General features: G+C 38.1%; 1 protein-coding gene across 3 annotated transcripts; it reads left to right on the top strand.

Annotated features, from left to right (window-relative positions):
- Nucleotides 1-592: 592 nt before the first annotated feature.
- Nucleotides 593-21,262, top strand: TRNT1 (tRNA nucleotidyl transferase 1). 3 transcript variants are annotated; one of them, XM_053599158.1, is made up of 8 exons: nucleotides 593-728; nucleotides 1,672-1,842; nucleotides 7,891-8,084; nucleotides 12,639-12,777; nucleotides 16,316-16,442; nucleotides 17,507-17,700; nucleotides 18,541-18,794; nucleotides 18,989-21,262. In XM_053599158.1, exons 2-8 carry the CDS (start codon nucleotides 1,695-1,697, stop codon nucleotides 19,235-19,237), a joined length of 1,305 nt encoding a protein of 434 aa, XP_053455133.1. In that variant the 5' UTR covers nucleotides 593-728; nucleotides 1,672-1,694; the 3' UTR covers nucleotides 19,238-21,262. The 3 variants fall into 3 exon arrangements, with proteins under 3 accessions (XP_053455133.1, XP_053455132.1, XP_053455134.1); XM_053599157.1 differs by having other exon boundaries at nucleotides 639-797; XM_053599159.1 differs by lacking the exon at nucleotides 593-728 and adding an exon at nucleotides 811-1,194.
- The last annotated feature ends 594 nt before the right edge of the window (nucleotides 21,263-21,856 follow it).

The raw sequence follows: 21,856 nt of genomic DNA, 5'->3' as shown, positions 1-21,856 counted from the left end.
TGGGGGTTGGGTTTGAACCCCCCGGCATATAGGGCTGGCACCCTACTCCTTTGAGCCACAGGCGCCGCCCTATTTTTCTATTTTTTTTTTTTTTTTTTTTGTAGAGACCGGGTCTTGCTCTTGATCCACCCGCTTTGGCCATCCACCACTCACAGGCATGAGCCACGGTGCACGACACTGCCTAGGTTTGGATGCTGTTAATTGTGATCAGTAACATGAGCCAAGCAAGAATAACAAGTTAGTATTTACCCAACGCTTCCTCGATACCAGCCGGTTAACACATGTAAGTTTGGAAACACTCTGAGATTTTATTAACAGCCACATTTTACAAAGGAAAACAGCGGTCAACTGTTCAAGGTCACGCAAGTATGCAGTGCAGCTGAGAGTATGAGCGCCTCAGAGCAAGCTACAGGTGCGCTGGGAGGCATATAAATTAATGTCAGGCCCAGGCTCCGCCAGCCCAGCAGGACCAAGCCCGCTGGTGCCGCCCTCGGCCGGACCCAGGAACCAACTGAGCACTTGGTCCCGCGCTGCGTAGGAGGTTAGGGGCTGGGACAGCCGCCCAGGCCCCGCCCACGCTCCGCCGCACAGTCGTCTCCGACGACGTGCTTCAGTGGCGTCACGGCGTCCACGTCCCGGAAGTGCGCGCGGCGGCGGCGGCGGCGGCCGGTGGGAGAAGCGGACGCGCGAGGATTGGGGGGGCCCACCTTGTCCCCCGCGCGGCCCGGGTGGGCAGACGCCCGCTGTCCTGGGGGAAGGCGGGAGCGGGGTGCGGCCAGAGGCCTCCGTGGCACTGGGTAAAAGAGCCTCTTCATGGAGGTCATGTCCCCGTCTTTTCTTGTCTGGCTGCGGGCGCCTTCCCTCCCATGTGGCCGGGTTCCCGGGAGCCTTTCTCGCTAAGCCTTTTTGCCAACACCTAGCATAGGGGGCGGGGCGCGCCATTTCGGGGCCAGGGTCCCCCGCGGGTTCTTCGAGTTGAGGCAGAAGTGGGAGGAAACGGAGTCACTCTTCCCCATGTGGCCTGGGTAAGGGGCACGCGTCCCCGAGGGAAGCGCCTTCGGGCCTGCTCTCCAAGGAATGGACTAGTCCTTCTCCACTAGTGTACGCGGTGGGGTCACTTGAGAGTTGCTGCCACCTCACGAAAGGCCATCTGTGGGGTGAACCGGGGAGTGTGGTGATGTGAGAAAAGGCATGGTGAGGTGGGAATTGGGAGAGGGCACGATGCGGGGAAAGAATGAGGAAAGTGCAGGCAGCAAGGCTAAGTCGTGGGAAGATTTATCTTACAGTTCCTAGGAAATGTCTCTAAGTCTTAAATTTCGGGTACTGGTGGCAAAGTAGGTCGATATCCACCTGTGGCCTTGACGTGTTCTGAAGGAGTCAGGTACAGTTTCTGGAACCCTGTACCCCTCACGCTCTAACTGAAGCCTGCCTCTCAGGAGAGTTTTACAAGACAAGACAGTGGTTTGCTGGTAGAGTAGTAGTGCTTCCAGAGTGCAAAACCAGGCAGCTTACAAGCAGAAATGTAACTTCCCCTCAGGGTGTCACTTTCTCGGTTTTTCATCTGAACAAGAGATTAACTCCTCTCAGTTGTTAAGTGGAATTGTAACGTGTCCGTTTACTTTCCCTCACTTTTAAATTTCATTGGTGTGTACGTGCATGTTTGCCTTGTAGATGCATGGTTGGTGACTTTCCAGATGCTGAGGTACCTGTATTCTAGGCACAGGCCAGTACTGAGCTGTAGTTGGGCTAGGCTGTGCCTTCTGAAGCGGTGTCTGTTTACAATGAAGTTGCAGTCTCCAGAATTCCAATCGCTTTTCACAGAAGGATTGAAGAGTCTGACAGGTGAGAGCTTAGGATGCCTTGTCTTGATTTAGAAGCCTGTGTAAATGGAGAATCCCAGGGTTTACATTTTTCTAGCCAACATTCACATATTTTTGTTGTTAAGCTAATGAAAGAAAGGCTTACTACTTATAGGTAATCCAAAACTATGGGCAAGGCACTAGAAGAGACAAGAAATTATTGAAGTAAAAAACAGGACTTTTCTGAACACTATGCCAGGAAATACTTTGCATACTTCGCAGACTGGTCTTACTGACGCTGAAGCAGCCATACAGCTGCGTTCCGAAGCCTGTGGGTAGTTAGGAGCACCTTCAGAAATACATTAGGCTGTAGTACAATGGTTCTCAACTTTCCTAATGCCAGGACCCTTTAATACAGTTCCTCATATGGCGACCCCCAACCATAAAATTCTTTTCATTCTTCATAACTGTTTGAATCGTAATGTAAATATCTGATCTGCAGGATGTTGTTACAAAGGGGTTGCGACCCCGTAGGTTGAGAACCACAGCTGTAGTATATATGTTGAAATATGGCTTAAATGGGGCTTTGCAGCTCTGGCTGTTCGTTAGATTTATCTAGGGAGCTTTCAGAACATACAGATGGAGGCAAATGAAAATAGACATTTTCATTTGTTATTTGTCATTTGAGGAGAAGACAGATCCTTAGGAATGTGAAGTGCATGGTCTGTGTTTCTGCAACAGAAAACTAGACAGCTGGGTTTTAGACTTGTGGAGTCTGATTTCAGAGCCCATCTGTAAGCACTAAGCTCCGTTTTCTGCCTAGGTATAAGTGCTTTCTGAGGGAAGGAAATGGGAGTTACTTTCATTGTGCATATGCAGACTTAATCTAGGAACAAAGGGAATGGTTTTGACCTGACTAGAGCAGCTATTGCTACAGTTGTATCAGTATTGTATCTGGGACTACAGGTGTGCATCCCCACACCTGGCTAGTTTTATTTTTTGTAAGGACAGGGTCTGGCTGTGTTGTCCAGGCTGGTCTTTAACTCCTGGCCTCAAGTGATCCTCACCCTTTGACCTAGGTCAGGATTATAAGTGTGAGCCACTGAGCCTGGCCTACCTGTTGATTACTATAATTTGTTCAGCTTTTTTTTTTTTTTTTTTTTTGAGACAGAGTCTCATTTCGTCCCCTTGGGTAGAGTGCCTTCATGTTATAGCTCACAGCAAGCTCAAACTCCCTGGTTCAAGTGATCCTTTTACCTCAGCTTCCCAAGTAGCTGGGACTGCAGGCATTGCCAACATTTCTGTTTTTTGTAGAGACGGGGTCTCACTCTTGCTCAGGCTGGTCTCAAATTTCTAAGCTCAAGCAATCCATCTGCTTTGGCCTCACAGAGTACTAGGATTATAGGCATGAGTCATCCTGCCCTGCCATCACACCCAGCTTTTAATAATTGTGTGTAACTCTTTAAACCTGACTTTAAGAGCTGACTTTTCTTCAGTCTGAGAAATGAAGTCCTAAAGATGCTGGAGTCTAAATAACATAGTAAGATAAAAGTAGTGGTTGCTTCTAGGGTGTCCTTAAAAGACTGCCACGTGAGAGCATGGACCTATCTAACGTTGACTTTTTCTAGGTTATGGTAGAAGTGGGAAGAATGGAATCTTTTGGTGCATTTCTCAAAGTCAAAGACTTGGATGTCCTGGTAAATTTCTGTGTAAAAGGCACGAAGATACAAAAAGCCTTTGTGATGGCTGCTATATGGTGATAAATTCAGTTTGATCCTACCATACCAGTTCTCAAATCTTAAAATCTGCTTTATGATGTGTCAGTTTTAGTGTGCAAGAATTTGGGAGGCTAGGAAAGTATATCATAGTCATATGATATGATTTTATATTTGTCAGGTTATTTTGTGTATTTTATTTTTGTTTTTGCTTCAGTACAACCATATACTGTTAGTAGCATATAGCATTGCACTGTTCTAGAGATGGGGTTGAAGTTCTGAATGTCAGGAATTTTTGCCTGAGTTACATGATTAGTGAATAACCAAGGACTTCTTTAGTCAGCTTGGTTGTGGTCCATAGTCACTGCTGTGTGACGCAGTGCTTAACATTATGTGATGTCAGAAACTCATATCATCATTTGGGGCAATAGGAACAACTGATCTCTCTTGAAGGTTGGAAGCTCTTAGAAGAGACTTTTTTCCTATAAACTTCAAAACTGGAAAAGGAAGAGGTTTGTGAAAATTTAATTGCAAATTAACATTAAAAAGATAGGCAGCGGGGCAGTGCCTGTGACTCAAGGAGTAGGGTGCTGGCCCCATATACCAGAGGCGGCGGGTTCAAACCCTGCCCCGGCCTAAAACTGCAACAACAACAACAAAAAACAAACAAAAAAAGATAGGCGACGGGCTTGGCGCTCATAGCACAGTGGTTACGGCGCCAGCCACAGACACCGAGGCTGGCAGGTTCGAATCCGGGCCCATGCCAACTAAAACAACAATGACAACTGCAATAAAAAATAGCTGGGTGTTGTGGCTGGCGCCTGGAGTCCCAGCTACTTGTGAGGCTGAGGCAAGAGAATCGCATAAGCCCAAGAGTTTGAGATTGCTGTGAGCTGTAACACCATAGCACTCAACCGAGGGTGACATAGGCTGTCTCAAAAAAAAAGATAGGCAACATCAGTTTTCAGATACATTAATGTGTGGTCTTTTGGATTGCAAATAAGAATAATTAATGGTATCTTAACTATCATATGTGGCAGAGCAAATTAACATAGTTTTAGAATGATGAGATTCTGCATTTCTTGCATTTAGGTTTAAATTTACAATGAAATTTAGTTGCATTAGGTGTAATTTTCATGCAGTGTGTATGTAATTTTGCAGAGTCTTTTGCAGTATTGAATGTATTTCTGTTTGTAAGATTGAAGGTATCAGTAACTGAGGAATAAAGGAGTCTTTAAGCTTGATAGTCTCTAATGTGGGAAAGAAATTCTCATAAGCCTGACGGGAGTGTAGCCATTTTAGAGAAAATCCTCTGCCTCATTGGGTGAGTTGTGATTAGATGTGCTGCAACTCCAGTGTATGAAGTGATTCACACAGGTCAGAAAGCAGCAGCCCCCTTCTCCAAACTTCTGGAATTCTTCAGGGACAGAGTTTCTGGGACACAACCTACCCTTGTCTTGGCTCTAGAGCTGAGCACCTGGGTGATGGGCCAGGTGGCTGCCCCGACACAGGCATCAATGGGAAGAGAATGACTCCAGTCACTTTCCCATTTCAGCTATACTGATAAGACTAATGAAAGCTGTTTGCAACTGTGTGGTAGCTGAGCTGACTCCTGGTCAGACTCCTCTCTGCCCTTTCCTATAATAAAGCCTTTCCTTATCCCTGGACTGGGCTCCTCTCCTGGCACTTTACTCTGTCTGTAGGCCTAAACCTCTCATCTAGTATTTTAGGTCAATGGAAAGTCATGCCTTTCTTAACAATTTTTATGACTCATATTTCACACAGACAAAAATTTCTTCATGTGCCTTTCTCATTATATTAAAATGTTATTTTTTAAATCTTGAATTGAGAGTTTTGGGGAAATGTTTTAATAACTAGGGCTAATGATAGTGATGAAAAATTAAGTTCTGGATCTCTTTCTATAATGAAATTAATTTATTGAGTGACTTTGAACTTACTATTTTATTTTAGTAAACCCAGCATGAGAATCTTAAAACAGTGGTTGTCTGTATAAATTCAGTCTTGACCTTCTTCATCCCATTATTTAAAGTAGGTTCAAAAGAATGTAAAACTTGCCCTTTATCTGCTTTCCAAAACAGTTTCTTAGATACCGCTTTAATATGAAGAAAGAAAACTTGAAAAAAAAAAAAAAATAAACCCACTTCCCAGTGAAGCCATTCTTTAATAGCTAGAATATCACAGCGCAGTTCCGTCATGAGCCAAGTTGGTACAGAGATGAATAAGGTAAGTTTTCTGCCCCGAGAAGTAGGGAAAACAAGAAAACAAAGACATAAACAAGTAATTTTAATATAATTAGTATGTATAAATATAAGCTACACGAGTGGCTTAGAAGAAATTCACTTAACTTCACTTTCAGGAGAGGCTTTCTGAAAGGAATCCTAACAGATGTGTGTGAGCTAGATTAGGGTTTTTCCAACTGGGTAGTAACTCTTAGTGGTCCATGTCAATTTAGTGGTCATGACTAGCATTTTTTTTAAAAAGAGAAGAGAATGTATTTGATTGCATGGTGTGTGTAAAGGTAAGTTTTACCTCATGAAACTTGTTTACTGCGTAGATATACAAGTATGTGTGACCTCTATGTGAATGTCCTTCCTCGTGTGGGTTATGGACCCAGAAGTTTGGCAAGCAGTCGCTAAGTTAAATGCATAAGTCAGGCAGATGTTTCAATGAAGTGATTCCCACAGGCAGAGTTACAGAGGGAATACACTGGGATAGTTTGGGCCAGGTGAAGTGTGATGCAGAGTTTATGAGCAGTGAGACAAATAGGCCATAGATGCCTTTGTACATGTATATTGTGCTTGGAGAGGTTAAGAGGAGCATTTGCATAGCATGATTAACCTGGGGCTGTAGATCTCTGTCTGGATTATGGAGGGTGATTGACTGGGGAGTGGTGTGGTATTGGCAGTAGGACTTGATTGGAAATATGACACTGGAGGAATACAAACACTTACCCTTAGAGATAGGGGCTCCTGGAAGCGGCTTGTGGGAGAGCTAGCTTAAGGCAAGATAGTGTAGAAAGGGAACATTTGTTATTTTTAAGCAAATCTCCTGTAGAGGTATGTGGGGACAACAAAAAAAAGAAGACATTGGGTGAGGCAGAGGATTTTGTTGTGAGTTGTGATTAGATGTGCTGCAACTCCAGTATATGATGAGATTAGCTGAATGCTTGTTCTCCAGTCAAAGACCATCCCCAGACACACCAAGTTGAGTTGTTTCTCATGTCAGTAAGGAAGAAAGCTGACCAATGGGAACTTTGTGGCATCTCGGTAAGAGGGTTTTAGAAAGGACCTGTCAGAGGATTTGGGCTTGTGTCAAGTCTTTCTGGAGAGATTTCAAGGCAGTGGGGCTTTGCAGTGGAGTAGATAGTTCCTCAGGAAGCAGAATTCTGTGATTTGGTGTCTTAATAATTCTTACCTAAAAGGTGAGAAAAGTGTAAGACTAAACCTGATTGGCAATTCAGGAGCTGTCACTCACATTAATTATTACAGGGTGTGTCTTAGATGGTGTTCCTGTTTTGTGATCAGATGATTACAGGGTTGTCTTACTATGTCTCCATCCATTGTGGCTACAGAATGGCCTCGTTTGCTGTTGATGTTCTGTGAAATGATTTGTGTTCCACAGGACATCAGGCCTTAGTTGTGAGTGATGGGACAACCTGTAACAATACTAGCTTAGCTAGTATTAGGGCCATTTCTGGATGTCATTCCCACTAGGTTCCCTATGGCATCCTTTGGTCTTGTGAGTATCTTGTAGTCCTCTTTGTCTTATCCTGTAGTTACAGAGGAATCAGCTGTGTAGTCGCTTATAGTAGCCCCAGTGTTCATATGGTTCTACCAAAAGCACAGCAGTGAGTTGGATTGAAACATCATATGCAGATTATTTCTTGAAGGATTCTTTGCCATAGCATTTATTGTAAATGGTATAATAGGCTAATGTTGTCTGTTTCATAGTTTAATTCATGGATTTACTGCTTCACCATCTATATGCAAAGAGAAATACTCACAAGAACACATTACCATTTCTCAATTTTTGTGTTTAAACTGGGTAAAAGAATTTGCTTTTCTCTTTGGTAATAATTCAAATTTATATTGATGACTTGGAGGCACTGTGGAATTTTGAATTATTTCCTGAATAGCAAAGAAAAATTCTGCAGGTTTCCTGCTTCCCACAGTTCTTACAGACATTCTGCTATAAGCAAGTCATTTGGCATTTTGGGGGTTTGTTCTCATTTTTCATATGAAAAGCCTCAGTTAAGTGATCTCTCTGTCCTTACTGGATGGAAAAGCCATGTGAATCACTTCTGTGATTCTTAAAAGAAACACACTGAAATAAAAATCTTCTTTCTTTCATCTTAGAATTATTTATCAAAGAGAACCATGAATTAAGAATAGCAGGAGGTGCAGTGAGGGATTTATTAAACGGAGTGAAACCTCAGGATGTGGATTTTGCCACCACTGCTACCCCAACTCAGATGAAGGAGATGTTTCAGTCGGCTGGGATTCGGATGATAAACAACAAAGGAGAAAAGCACGGAACAATTACCGCCAGGGTGAGCGAAAAGCTTGACACTTTGTTAATTGCATTGCCTTTTTTTATAATTTAGAAACATTTAATAATTTTTTTCTAGTTAAAGTAAATAATACTAAAAGCCCAGTAAGAGAGTCGTCTCTACCTGTCTCTTAAACCTTGTATCCTCCATTGTCACAGCCACATATAACCAATTCTTAGGATACCTGTTACCTTCACATTTCTAAAAAGATGTTTATATGCTATAGGCTTTTTTTGTTTGTTTTTATTTCCTAGTTAAGATGCCATGTATTGACTTCCTACCAGGGAGGATGATTGAGCTTTCTTATCATACACTTCTCAACAACAAGCACATACAATCCTCCTCCTGCTATCTTTCTAGTATATTTATATGTATCATAACTTTTGGTTAAATCAATATTCAGGGTTTAAATTTATAACTTTGTGTTATTTACAGTCAGATTGTGAAGTATGCTATGATTATATTTCTTGTGTTGAATGTATTTTGTTTTTCTGGCAGTTAATACCATTTTCCTTTTACATAGCTTTCTGTGTATCACTAATTATTTCCTGTGCTGGGAATAATTCCTCTCACAATGCTTAAACACGTTAATCTTGAGTGTTCTTTCTCTCTCTCTTTTTTTAAATTTAAATTGGAGACACCTTACTTAGTGTTGTCTTCCTGCTCCAAAGTGGACTTTTAGGAATTTCTTTGGCCTCTCTTTGTTAGAATTCCTGTTTCCTGGATCCCATTTTTTGTTTATGGCCTCCAAACCTAATATATGTACTTCAAAACCTAAGGAAGCCTTATATATGTCTGAAGATATTTTTAGTTTGCCTCCACACTAGTTTGATAATTTTGTTGGTTATAGGTTTCTAGGGGTGAATAATTTTCGTTCAAATTTAAAGGCTTTGTTTTCTAGCTTCTAATATTGCCACTAAGAAGTCTGATCCAATTTAGATTCCTCCTTTGTTTGAAACCTGATTGTTACTCTATCCTTTTGGAATCCTTTCTTATATTTTTATCTCTTTTATTTTTATTTAATTTTTAAAATTTCAAGATATTAAGGGATTTTTGTTATATGTGATACCTTAGTATAACGCTGTTCAGGGCTTTTGGTGAGCCTGTCTCCAGAATAGTGTCCATCGTACTTGATAGGTAAGTCTTTATCCCTTACCTTTTCCCCAGCATCCCCCCTTTTAGTTTCCAATGTCCTTTACATCTCCTGCCCATTTGTATCCATCGTTTAGTTCCCAACTTATTAGTGAGAACATGCAGTGTTTGTTTTCCATTCCTGGGAGATACTTCACTTAGAATAATGTTCTCTAGTTCCATCCAGTTTTCTGCAAAAGACCTTATTTCATTTCTTTTTATGGCTTAGTAGTACTTCATGGTATATATATATATAAAACACATTAACTTTCTCCACTCATGAATTGATGGGCACATAGGTTATTCCCTATCTTTGCAGTTGTGAATTGCAATGTGATAAACATTCTAGTACTTTTGGGTACCCTTAGGTAGATACCTAGTAGTGAGATTGCTAAATTAAATGGTAGGTTTGTTTTTAGTTCTTTAAGGAATCTCTATATTCTTTTTCATGGAGGTTGTACTAGTTTACGTTCCCATCAACATTGTGTAAGTGTTTCTTTTTCACTACATCCATGCCAAAGTCTGTTTTCTTTTCTTCATTTTTAAAATTTTTTTAATAGTGGGCATTCTGACAGGAATAAGGTGATAGCCTATAGTGGTTTTAATTTGCATTTCCTGATTAGTGATGTTGAGCATTTTTCATGTTTGTTGGTCATTTGTCTATCTTTTGAAAATACCTTGGTCATGTTTTCTGCCTATTTTTCATAGAGTTTTTTTTGTTTGTTTGTTTTCCTTGCTGATTTGAGTATTTTGTAGATCTGGGTATTAGTTCTTTGTTGGATGTGTATCATGTCAGACAGTTAAGTTCTCGAACTCATCCTAGAAAAAGTGCTACGTACTTCATTGCTGAATATCACTTTGAAGTACTCCCTTTGGGAAGCTATGCACTGATACTACCTCCTAGTTCATCCTTCAAAGCACTTTTTCTAGGATGAGTTCATGAACTTAATTGCCAGGCCTCATAAGATGATAGCTCTGATGGCCATTCCAGAAAAAAAAGAGTTCTAAAATTGCTTTGATGGGTAGAATAGGTACTGGTGTCAGTGCATAGCTTCCCAAGGGGTGTGCTTTGAAGGTGATCATGGTGATATTCAGCAGTGAGGTATGTAGCACTTTTATAGGATGAGTTCATGAGATTAATTATCCAGCCTCATAGTGTGTGAATAATTTCTCCCATTATGTGGTTGTCTATTTGTTAATTCCCTAATTGTACTTTTAAATTTTAATTAAGTCCTATTTATTTTCATTGTTGCTATATTTACCACAGGATATTGGTCATAGAGTCTGTGCTTAGGCCAGTGGCTAGAAGAGTTTTTTTTTTTTATTTATTTTTTTTATTTTTTTTTTGGTTGCAGTTCAGCCGGGGCTGGGTTTGAACCCGCCACCCTCGGTATATGGGGCCGGCACCCTACCAGCTGAGCCACAGGCGCCGCCCAGAAGAGTTTTTCCTATGTTTTCATCTAGAATTTTTATGGTTTCAGGTCTTACATTTAAGACTAATCGGGCGGCACCTGTGGCTCAGCGGGTAGGGCGCCGGTCCCACATGCCGGAGGTGGCGGGTTCAAACCCAGCCCCGGCCAAATTTAAAAAAAAAAAAAAAAAAAAAAAGACTAATCTATCTTGAGTTCTTGTGGTTTAATCTTTTAATTTGAGGATGATTTGCTTTGCTTTGAATTTATTTTTCATTTTTTGTACAGGGTACTTTGTGGGACCTCTTAGTTTCTTTTATAGTTTCACCCCCTTTGTTAAATGTCTTCTCTGGAAACTCCTATTAATTGGTCGCTGGGCCACTGGGACTCACCTTCTAGTTTTATCTTTTGTCTATTCTCTGGTCTTCTATTTTACTTTCCTGAGAATGCCTTAATTTTCTAACCTATTATATTTGCAATTTTGTGGTCTTTTATATTTTTAAGAAGTCTTTCGTGGTATATTTATTTTAAAAGCTCCCTGTTCTTGTTTCAGATGCAGTATTTTCTATTTCCCTTAGGATATCAATTGTACTTGTATTGACAATGTGTTTGTTTCCTCTGAGATTTTTCTTTCAATGTTGCCTTTCCTTAAATCTGATTGTTAGCATTTTATGGCAGTCATGTTGATTTTCAACTTGTGATGCTTCATTTCCATAATCATCTGTTGCCTTAAGTTCTGATCATTTTTAGTTTAACCTTTCTAGAGAGTTAATTCCTGGCTTTTCTTCCTAGTTAAGAGAGGCATTATGGAGGGAAGGGGATGTAATTGTCTCCCATAATGTTTTTACTTTTCAAACCCTTTTCTGATCCTTTGCCTTCAAAGATACCTTGTGTCTCAAAATTCTTGAGTTCTGGAATTGTATAATGAGCATATAAACGCACAGTGCAACTTGTATTGCTCATTAGTGGCTTTTACTTCCTAAGGAAGAGATTACAAATTCCTGCTTGGCATGGAGAATCTTTTGCTTTCTACCTTCTAAATGCTAATTATCTGTCAGGAATACTCTCTTGCTTATTTTCTTCTCTCTACTGCCTTTGATATCTTTTTAAACTTCATTTGAAATGTTCTCACTACATCTCCATGTAAGATCCTATGTGTTTTTCCAAGGCTCAGTTCAGATGTCACTGTATCAGGAAGTTATTCAACTTTCCCAGCTGGAGGTAATCTTTCTCCCCAAGATAGATGTAACGCTTTATTATTTTTTTCTTTTTTTTTGGTGCTATGTCTTAGGTATGAACTGTGGTTGCTGTAGACACTGTAATACTTTAACTTTATTAGTGATTATCAGTAAAGGAGTTGAGGATCTGTTAATTGTACTACTTCTTGGCTCTTTGCAAATTAGAGCAGTTAAAAAATATTTCAGAGAATAGCTTGATTGGAAATTGCAGAATAAGGATACGGTTTTGAGGGTTCCTCCCACTGTATCTACCACATCACTTAGCAGTATTGACACGTTTACGTATCGATTCATATTGTTAATCATCATGGGTATTTTTTTAAAAAATATTTTGTAGATCTATTTTTGAATATTATGAGTGTCATTCTGTTCAGTGTTTATGTGTAGAAGTTGACTTAAAAAAACATTAACTGTCAGGGCTTACAGCACTGTGCCTTAAAAAGACAAACTTATTGGGCGGCGCCTGTGGCTCAGTCGGTAGGGCGCTGGCCCCATATACCGAGGGTGGCGGGTTCAAGCCCAGCCCCGGCCAGACTGCAACCAAAAAATAGCCGGGTGTTGTGGCGGGCGCCTGTAGTCCCAGCTACTTGGGAGGCTGAGGCAAGAGAATCGCCTAAGCCCAGGAGTTGAAGGTTGCTGTGAGCTGTGTGAGGCCATGGCACTCTACTGAGGGCCATAGGATGAGACTCTGTCTCTACAAAAAAAAAAAAAAAGACAAACTTATTGTTTTTAATTCATTGATACTGAAAACTAATGTCTTAAAAAATCTATTATAGCTTCATGAAGAAAATTTTGAAATTACAACACTACGGATTGATGTCCTCACTGATGGAAGACATGCCGAGGTCGAATTCACAACTGACTGGCAGAAAGATGCTGAACGCAGAGATCTCACTATAAATTCAATGTTTTTAGGTAATATCTTTTCAAGTAAAACCTGTGTTCTGTAAAAGTTTGCCAACTTGAGAAGTTACATTAGTTTCTTCTGAGAGACAGTCTGCCCATGTCATTAAAAAGAATTAAATCTGAAGCCGAAATTCCTAAGTTTAAATTCTGACTCTCACTAGCCATAAAATAAAGGTTTTAATAGCTTCATTTGTAGGGCTGTGGTGAAGATAAAGGATGTTAGTAATTATAAATACTTAGAACACATGTACACATTCATTCAGTGTTAATTTCTTAGACCTGCATCTAAACATTTACATTTCAGGGAAGGAAAATGCACATACACACCCACGCATGTTCATGTACTTCCCCGCACCCTGCGTTGCATTTCTGCTGCCCTGTCTTTCTTGCATCCATTTCTAGTCTTTTCTCTCTTATGGTGCCTGTGGCATATACTGGTGAGTAGTTTGAGTACCTTTTTTATAGGTGAGCCTACACACAACTTCAAATTCCTTTTTAGCTAAACCTGTTCACAACTGCAGATTTCTTTTTGAGCACTGTATTTTAGGAATCAATCGTCAGAGCTGCAATGTGAGGTGAAACCTGTCACCACAGCATAATTTTTTTGTTGATGAAAGTGATGGGAAAATCATATGAGGGTAGATAAGAATTTGGTTACTGTTTTGGTACATTATTGATGTATTTTGTACTTTAAGCTTAATATAAGCCCCTTATATTAAAACTGGTGAAAGAGTGAAGTAATAATAGGATTTGCCTCATGAGATGAGGAAGAAGTTTGTAAGCCAAGGTTGGATCTCTTGCTGACTAATGACAAATGCTAGATCTAGGGTTCCTGCTAGGTTCTAGGTACGTCAGTGGGCACCTTATATACTTCATGAAGATACAGAAATCTTCATAAAGTAAGTAATTATATACATGAGAAAACTGAGAGTCACAGATGTTAATTTCCTTAGTTCAAGGAACTTAGGAACCTTAGAGCCTGGTTTCAGCCTGTTTCCAAAGCCTAGCCAATTTATCAGCAGAGGGAGCCCAACGGGGACATGTTGTTTCTCAGTTTATGTAGTCAATCTCCAAGTATTTATTTCTCTCAATTACGTAGTTAATCTCCAAGTATTTATTTCTTCTTACATTATTCATACTTACAGTGCTTCAACTAGTGCAATTAGAGTCTTGTCTAACTGGCTTCTAATAAGCATACTTAATTAAAAGAGAGAAACTAGTATTTTTTTTCAGGATATTATAAAGTAAAAGCTATACTGTCTTAATATTTGCTGAACCCTAAAATGTCTCAGGCACTGTTAGAAGCACATTACATAAATTTATACTTCCTGATAATCCTATCAAGATGATACTGCTGTTTAGTCCATGGCAATTTGTACAAAGTTGCACAGGTCATAATTGCAGAATTAGGATTCCAACTCAAAACAGCCTGGATCTAGAGGTCATGGTTTTGACCACTACATTATTCACTGTTTATTTCAGCATTATGAAATAAACTCAGCTTTATTTCATATTTTTATCCACTGTATGGTGAAAGAATGATAGAGCGAAATAAAATGCATACTTATATGAGGCCTACTAATCCTTGCCCAGTTTTCTGTCCTACATTTTTTCAAGCCTAATTGGATCAAGCATTCATAGTTGTAGCATTTATGGTTGGCTGCTTTACTTCCCAGAGCCTTATTTATGTTTTTGTCATAGTGCTGTGACTTTCCTCTCCAAATTTTGACCTTTCCATAAAGCTCACCAGTGTCAAGAGTTGCTTCATTAGGAGAAATGTTAAGAAAGATAAATTATTTACTACTTTGTGATCATATTTTTGTCTTTTTCTGTTACGTCTTTTTTTTTTTTTTGAGACAGAGTCTCACTATGTCACCCTTTGGTAGAGTACTGTGGCATCACAGCTCATAGCAACCTCAAACTCTTAGGTTTAAGGGATTCTCTTGCCTCAGAAGAGGTTGGGTTTAAACCCACCAGCCCGAGTGCATGTGGGTGGCGCCCTTACTATTGAACAATGGGTGCTGAGCCAAGAGGGTTCACTTTTAACAATTTCTGTTCGTATAAAACCATAACAACTTGGGAACAGTTCAGTATTAAGTCTGAGCTTATCAATATTTGTTGCTTCTGGGAAAATCAACGAGCACTCAAGTTCAAGTAAAACTAAATTGATAAAAGGTATTTTTCATAAGTAGTGATAGTGCCTTCTTTTGGTGATGTTCCAGAGTGAAGTATCTTGATCTCCCCATTTGGATGGTTAAATTGTCTCTGTTTTTGCTCTAAATTTTAGTCTTTAGAGTGACCAACTGTGTGAGTTTGCCTAGGATTGAAAAATTACCTGGGAGATGTGTGATTTTCAGTTTTAAAACTAGGAGAGTGCCAGCTAACCCAGGATGAATGGATTGCTGTACTAACCTGAGGTTTTATGTACCTGTATATAAAATGAGTTAATTGGTCACATTTTTTTTCTTTTAACACATGAGAGAACATATTATAGTTGGGAACACATGAGAGAACATATATATAGTTACTTGTTCTGTAACATTTTTGTAAATGGATACGTTTACATGGCTTAGAATTCACAAAGTTTAAAAGGCTATAAAAAGAAGTCTTCTACTCTTTATTGTTACCAGTTTCACCACACCTTTGCTAATGATGTTATTAAACATTTGGATCTTTGCCAGTCTGACAGAAATCAGGAACATGCTATCTGAAAAGATAATCTTTTTTTTCTTTCTTTTTTTGAGGCAAGGGTCTTGCTCTGTGGCTGAGGCTGGAATGCAGTGGTGTCATCATAACTCAACACAGCCTTAAATTCCTGGGCTCAAGTGATCCTCCTGCCTCAGCCTCCCGAGTAGCTGGATTAAGGAATTTACAGGCTTGAGTTACTGTGCTTCGCCCAGAATCTTCAGTTTTTAAGAAATATCTGTATTTCCTTTATCTATCTTACCCATTTTTCTATAGTCTTTTATTTATAAGAGCTTTTATGTATTATGGAAATTAGCCATTTGTTTTTATGATACGAATTACATGTATTTTTCTCAGACTGTCGCTTAACGATTCTGTGTGATGATGATTTTGGCCATGCTGGCATGTTTGAATTTTTTTTTTTATGTAGTTTAATTATTTCTTTGAAGACTTTGGTATTATGTTTGTGTTTTGTTTTCTTGGTAATTAGAGTTTGAAAGGTTTTGACCATTCTAAGATTATAAAATACCTTCCTATTGTTTCTTCTATCTCTGTTATTTAATTTTCTAGATTATTTTGGCCGTTGTTCATTTTCCCATGTTAACTTGAAAATCAGCTTGCAGCTTGTCACTTCATACAGTCTTGCACATATCTTGTTTTTTCTTAGATATATTTTAGCTACCATTGTAAATGCAGCTTTTTATTCTTTCATTTGATAGTTGATATATATGAACACTATTAATATCTGCATTTTAGTTTTATTTTTCATACTTTGCTGAATTTCTTCTGTTTGTGATTTTTTTGTTTTTTCCAATTATTCACCAGTAGTGATTTTTTTCTCCCCTTTTTTCCTAATGAATAGGTTTTGATGGCACATTATTTGACTATTTTAATGGTTATGCAGATTTAAAAAATAAGAAAGTGAGATTTGTTGGACATGCTAAACAGAGAATACAAGAAGATTATCTAAGAATTTTAAGATATTTTAGGTAAGAATTTTAAAAAATTGTGTTAAAGACAAAAAGTGATGAAGTTTTTAATATCATTATCAGAACACAATACAGGTCACATGAAACACCCTGTGGGTCAGTGTGCAAAATGGTGACATTCCAAGTGTCTTGTCGCCAGTGGAGCCTTACCCACCTTTTATAAATGAGATTATTACTTAGATTCTTCTGATTGTATTTTTATTCCCAGAACATATATATACACACACTTGGTCCATCCTCTGTGATCTTTTCTATAATTCTGCTTTAAATCAGTTTCAAAGATGCCGGATTTTCTTTGATTAAATGATATTTTCTCCATTGATCAATTCATTACACAGATGTTTGAGCACTTTGAATACTGTGCTAGGTGCTTTGAACATGGTAATAAATGACTTTCTTCATGTGGCTTACATGGTGGTCATGGAAATTTCTGATGCCTCACAATAAAATTGATACTGGTGAAAATAAATACCTGTTACATGACCAGTAAAACAATCATACTTAAAAGTTGGACGAACAACTATAATTAGCATTTAATTTAGATTCCTAGTGAATTGAATTTTAAGGGTATTAGTAGTAGAATGGGTATCCTTAAGGACTGCAGTTCTGAGATTTCATGAAATATACTCCAGGTTTGCAACTAGGTATGTCATATTTGAGTTTTAATGCATACAGATACATAAGCTTTGAGGGATTTAGATCTATGACACTCCAGTCTGGTTTGGGTGCCTTTACGGGGATGCTTTTTTTCATTCACTTTAAGTGCCATTTCAGTAACTGCATTTGATGGCCATTCTGAGCAGTCTCAGTCATTTGGAAGTGAAATTGAGACCTTGGGGGTTCTACTTCTTGCTAACCTTAAGATGATTTATATTTTATTAGGTCTTGGGCTTTCTCAACTGGAAAAAAAGGAGGTAGAGTATTGGCCAGATGATTTCTAAGGTCCTCCTAGACCTAGCCAGTTTTGTGTTGTTTTTCATTAAGTATGTGGGACTGATAATCAGTAAAAATAGATGTCTTGTGATATGCCAATATAGAGCTAACCATGAAGATTTCTCTTATAGGTTTTATGGGAAAATTGTAGACAAACCTGGTGACCATGATCCTGATACTTTGGAAGCAATTGCAGAAAATGCAAAAGGCCTGGCTGGAGTATCAGGAGAGAGGATTTGGGTTGAACTGAAAAAAATTCTTGTTGGTAACCATGTAAATCATTTGATTCACCTTATTTATGATCTTGATGTAGCTCCTTATATAGGTAAGAGCAAGAATAAACTATTCACATTTTTGGCAATGAAATATCCAGTTTAAAATTTCATAAAATGACTCATTTAGTTAGAGAAGAATTCTTAATGGAAGAATGGAATATTTAAAAAAAAAATAAGACAAGCTTTGGAGTATGGGGTAGGACAGTTTTGTCATGAGTAGGCAAACAGCTCAAAGATGGCATACTGTAGTTTGTAGAAAGTGCTTTCTGGAGTCACATCTGGATTAGGGTGAGGCTCAGCCATTTATCAGCTTTGTGACTTAGGTTAGTTTCCAACCTTTTAAAAAGAGGGCTTGAAAATAGCATCTATCTAATAGAATTCAGTGAATTAATAATAGGTAAAGGACTTGTAGAACAGCTTATACAAAGAAATTGTTCAGTAAATGTTACTCATATTCATAAAGAACAGTGGGATCATATGGCTTATCACACTTTAGGAAATGAGTATATTTCAAATAAAGCCTTAAAATTATTTGGGGGTGGGGTTTAAGATGATAATGATACTACTATCAGTGGGCAGTCAGTGGGAAGCAGTTTGATACAAAAAGTAGCCCTTGTGAATCCAATACCACTGTCTCTAATGCGTCTGGACCTCCTGATGTCGCTTGTTAATGGAACCATTTTAGGGGCTTTCCTTGGGTTTCGAGAGTGATATGGGAAAGATTAGCCATAATGAATCCGTGATATTGCTGGAAGATGAAGCATCATATTGGCCCTCAAATGTATCCTAGTGACAGGGACTTCAGGGCATATTTTGAACAATGGTTGGTAAGGACATGATTGTTTTTTCCCCCTACTAAAAACTGGTGAAAAATGCTCTTGTCCCTACAGGTTTACCTGCTAATGCAAGTTTAGAAGAACTAAACAAAGTCTGTACAAATGTTGAAGGATTTTCACCAAAGCCAATGACTCTTTTGGCCTCATTATTCAAAGTACAGGATGATGTAACAAAATTGGATTTGAGGTTGAAGATTTCAAAAGAAGAGAAAAACCTTGGCTTATTTATAGTTAAAAATAGGAAAGATTTAGTTAAAGCAACAGATAGTTCTGAACCATTGAAACCCTATCAAGACTTCATTATTGATGTAAGTATACTGGGCTTGGGCAGAATATAAGTTATCTTCACGGCTGTAGAAATAATAGACTAAAACTAAGACCAAAATTCTGTGGATTTTAATTATAAATGAAAAGTTTCATATTGAGCATTTAGTATTTAATTTTAGGAAAAGCTCACCAGTGTTCAGTGTGATGAAACTAAATATTTGATTTTGGCACTTAGTCTAGAGAACTTGATGCGACTACTCGTGTGTGTGAACTACTGAAGTACCAAGGAGAGCACTGTCTCCTGAAGGAAATGCAGCAGTGGTCCATTCCTCCATTTCCTGTCAGTGGCCATGACATCAGAAAAGTGGGCATTTCTTCAGGAAAAGAAATTGGAGCTCTATTACAACAGTTGCGAGAACAGTGGAAAAAAAGTGGTTATCGAATGGAAAAAGACGAACTTCTAAGTTACATAAAGAAGACCTAAAATTCATGACTAATAAAATCCAGAAAATTTGGGGTAATACTGTTTTTTTTTTTTAAACCTTCCTTCTTAGTGAGATTTAGGAAACTAAAGAGGACCTTTTCAGTAGAATAAAGGTTTTATTTTGTGAAATATATTTCAGGCACTAATTGAAGTCTGCTGCTTCTGATTTATATCACAGAACCTTAACAATGCTTTTGGAATAGTTCTAATTGAGAAAAGTATAGTTGGCTGCTTCTATCTTAATCTGTTTCAGGGTATCCAATGCTTTTTCTACCACATATGTTAGAGTAAGAGTTGTTTGGGGCCACACATCACATACACAAACACTAATGAGAGCCAAAGAGCAAAAAAAGTCTGTGCATACTTTTGCTTATCTGTGGTGGTGCATACTGCAAAAACAGTCCTCAAAAAGTATGCAGGAGTCCGATGGGCTGCAGGTTGGACACTCTTAGACATTTTCTATTTTTGTACAGGGCAATACTTACTAAGATTGATCTTAAAATGGTAGTTGTCTTCAAGAACAAATGTCTGTTGTTTGCAAGTGAAATAACTGGTTACTGTAATACGACTATCTGTAACTATCACTTACCTGAATTCCAAAATAAACTTGTGCCTGAAAAGAAATAGGTGAAAAATTTATATAAAGTATCTTGTATATATAAATACCAAATGTGTCAAGGTTGCTGGCATTCATACAAACAAGATTTGTTTTAGCAAGCTATGTTTTAATATGTTGCTATTTTTCTCTGTCATAATTTCTTTATGCATGCAAAGCCTGGAAGTTAGTTATGGGATTAATTTGAGGGTTAGTCTTTTGTTAAGTATATATTAGGTAGATGCAATATGTATATATGTAATAACAATGCCCCTGTCGCTTCAAAGATTTGAGCCCTAAATGCTTTCATTAGGTAAACAGATGTACAGCATAAAGTATTATTTGTTTTAGCTGTTATACTATAATATTTTATAATTCATTATTTTCCTTCTGTGTAGCCCGTCATAGAATCTTTGTACTCTGGGCACATAGTCATTTTGGACCTTGATAAAATTTCGCAAAGCATAATATTTCTATTAAAATCCAACTAAGAGGAAGTGTGACAAATAGAATATGACAGGGACTATATTGCAAGAATGGGAGCTTCAAACAGCTCTATACAGGTAACTAAATGCATTGTAATACATCGGAATAGTTAAATACTACTGAATATACATTCTGAGCCAACATCACAGAATTCCTACTTTTTTATATAGGAAATTAGTTACTTCAGTGGTCTGGTTTTATCATGTTTAAAATAGTATTATATGCATATTTTTATATACCAGAGAATTTTAAGTATTAGAACATTTGGAGATGGGTTACCCTTCATGGAGCAAAGACAAAAGCAATGTTCCCTCACGGCAACCGGTTTAGATTTCATTCTACAGAGAAGTACCACGTTACTGAGACAAACTCCCTAGAATCCATTAAAATAAATTTTAGTGCAGTGTACTTAGGAACAACCAGTGAACTCATATAAATCCAAGGTTATTAGTACGTGTAGTGGTAATAATGTGGAACTTAGAAACAAAATGACAATCTTGGGCATATCCTAAACAATAGCATTTGTGTGTTGTTTTTCATCTCTTTACATAATACTTACTTGATTTAAGTTATGGTTGGTCAAAACATTAAAAATTAAACAGTCTGTTTATACTTGAGTTTTAACTCTTCCTGCTAAGTTATGTAAAATGGCAAAGGAGTATCAACAAAACCAAAGTTAATCGCACAAATGTGAAATGATCCACTAAAACCCTTGAATATATAAAGCATAGAGGTAGGTAGCAAAGCAGTCTATCTAGAATTTATCTTAAAAATTATTTACCACTAGATTATTTGCTTATGAGTAGATATTACATTATTTACATAAAGAATATATTTGTAGTTTTATTTAGTTTACTTATAGATTTTCTTCAATTTACATTGAGCAAAATAGCCCACAAAATACAGTGTCATCTCTTGTTCTAGAAGAAGGGGGCATATTTTGATATTTCTGCCCCACAATGGTTTAGGTTCAAATAAAAAAAAAAAATTAGGCTTATTGTTCAAATAAATACTGAGCAAATACTGCTTTTCACTAACACATAAAGGAAATGAAAACTTCACATTTGGGTTCAGACTGCATGTTTTAACTCTTTTAATATTTTCAAGATTTACAAATCATTTATCTCAGAGAAGCTAAAGAAAATCGAAAGGAATTAACAAAAGCCCTTCAAAATAATATACATTGCCTGGCCTCTTTCAAAAAGGAACATGTACTTGTCCTTGGCACCCTAGCTTTAGCAACTTGGACAATGGCGCAAAGATCCTGTGACATACAGGGTATTCATAAAGTTAACGTGCAGTTGCACTTCATGGACACCCCATATATCAGGATTAAATGATCAGTTTCACATTGGAGGAATTTAAAATAGTCTCATTACTTTCAAAGATGTCATCATGTTCTATTGATGATTTCACAAGATAATGGTACCAAATACTAAAGTAGATATTCCTGAAATCAAACTTGTATCCCAGACTGCTTTTTATCCCCTTCAAAGTATACTTTAAGTTTGACTAAGAAACTTGAACCATCCATGTAA

The sequence above is a fragment of the Nycticebus coucang genome, chromosome 8, assembly GCF_027406575.1.
Source record: "Nycticebus coucang isolate mNycCou1 chromosome 8, mNycCou1.pri, whole genome shotgun sequence".
Classification (NCBI taxonomy): Eukaryota; Metazoa; Chordata; class Mammalia; order Primates; family Lorisidae; genus Nycticebus; species Nycticebus coucang.
This window is presented reverse-complemented; position numbering and strand designations above follow the sequence as displayed.

Excerpts from the sequence above, each read along its gene's own strand:
- TRNT1 (XM_053599158.1), top strand. The coding sequence starts at position 1,695 with ATGCTGAGGTACCTGTATTCTAGGCACAGGCCAGTACTGAGCTGTAGT. Across the intron at positions 8,085-12,638 it reads ACGGAACAATTACCGCCAGG|CTTCATGAAGAAAATTTTGA; the intron begins GTGAGCGAAAAG and ends AATCTATTATAG. Across the intron at positions 16,443-17,506 it reads AGAATTTTAAGATATTTTAG|GTTTTATGGGAAAATTGTAG; the intron begins GTAAGAATTTTA and ends TTTCTCTTATAG.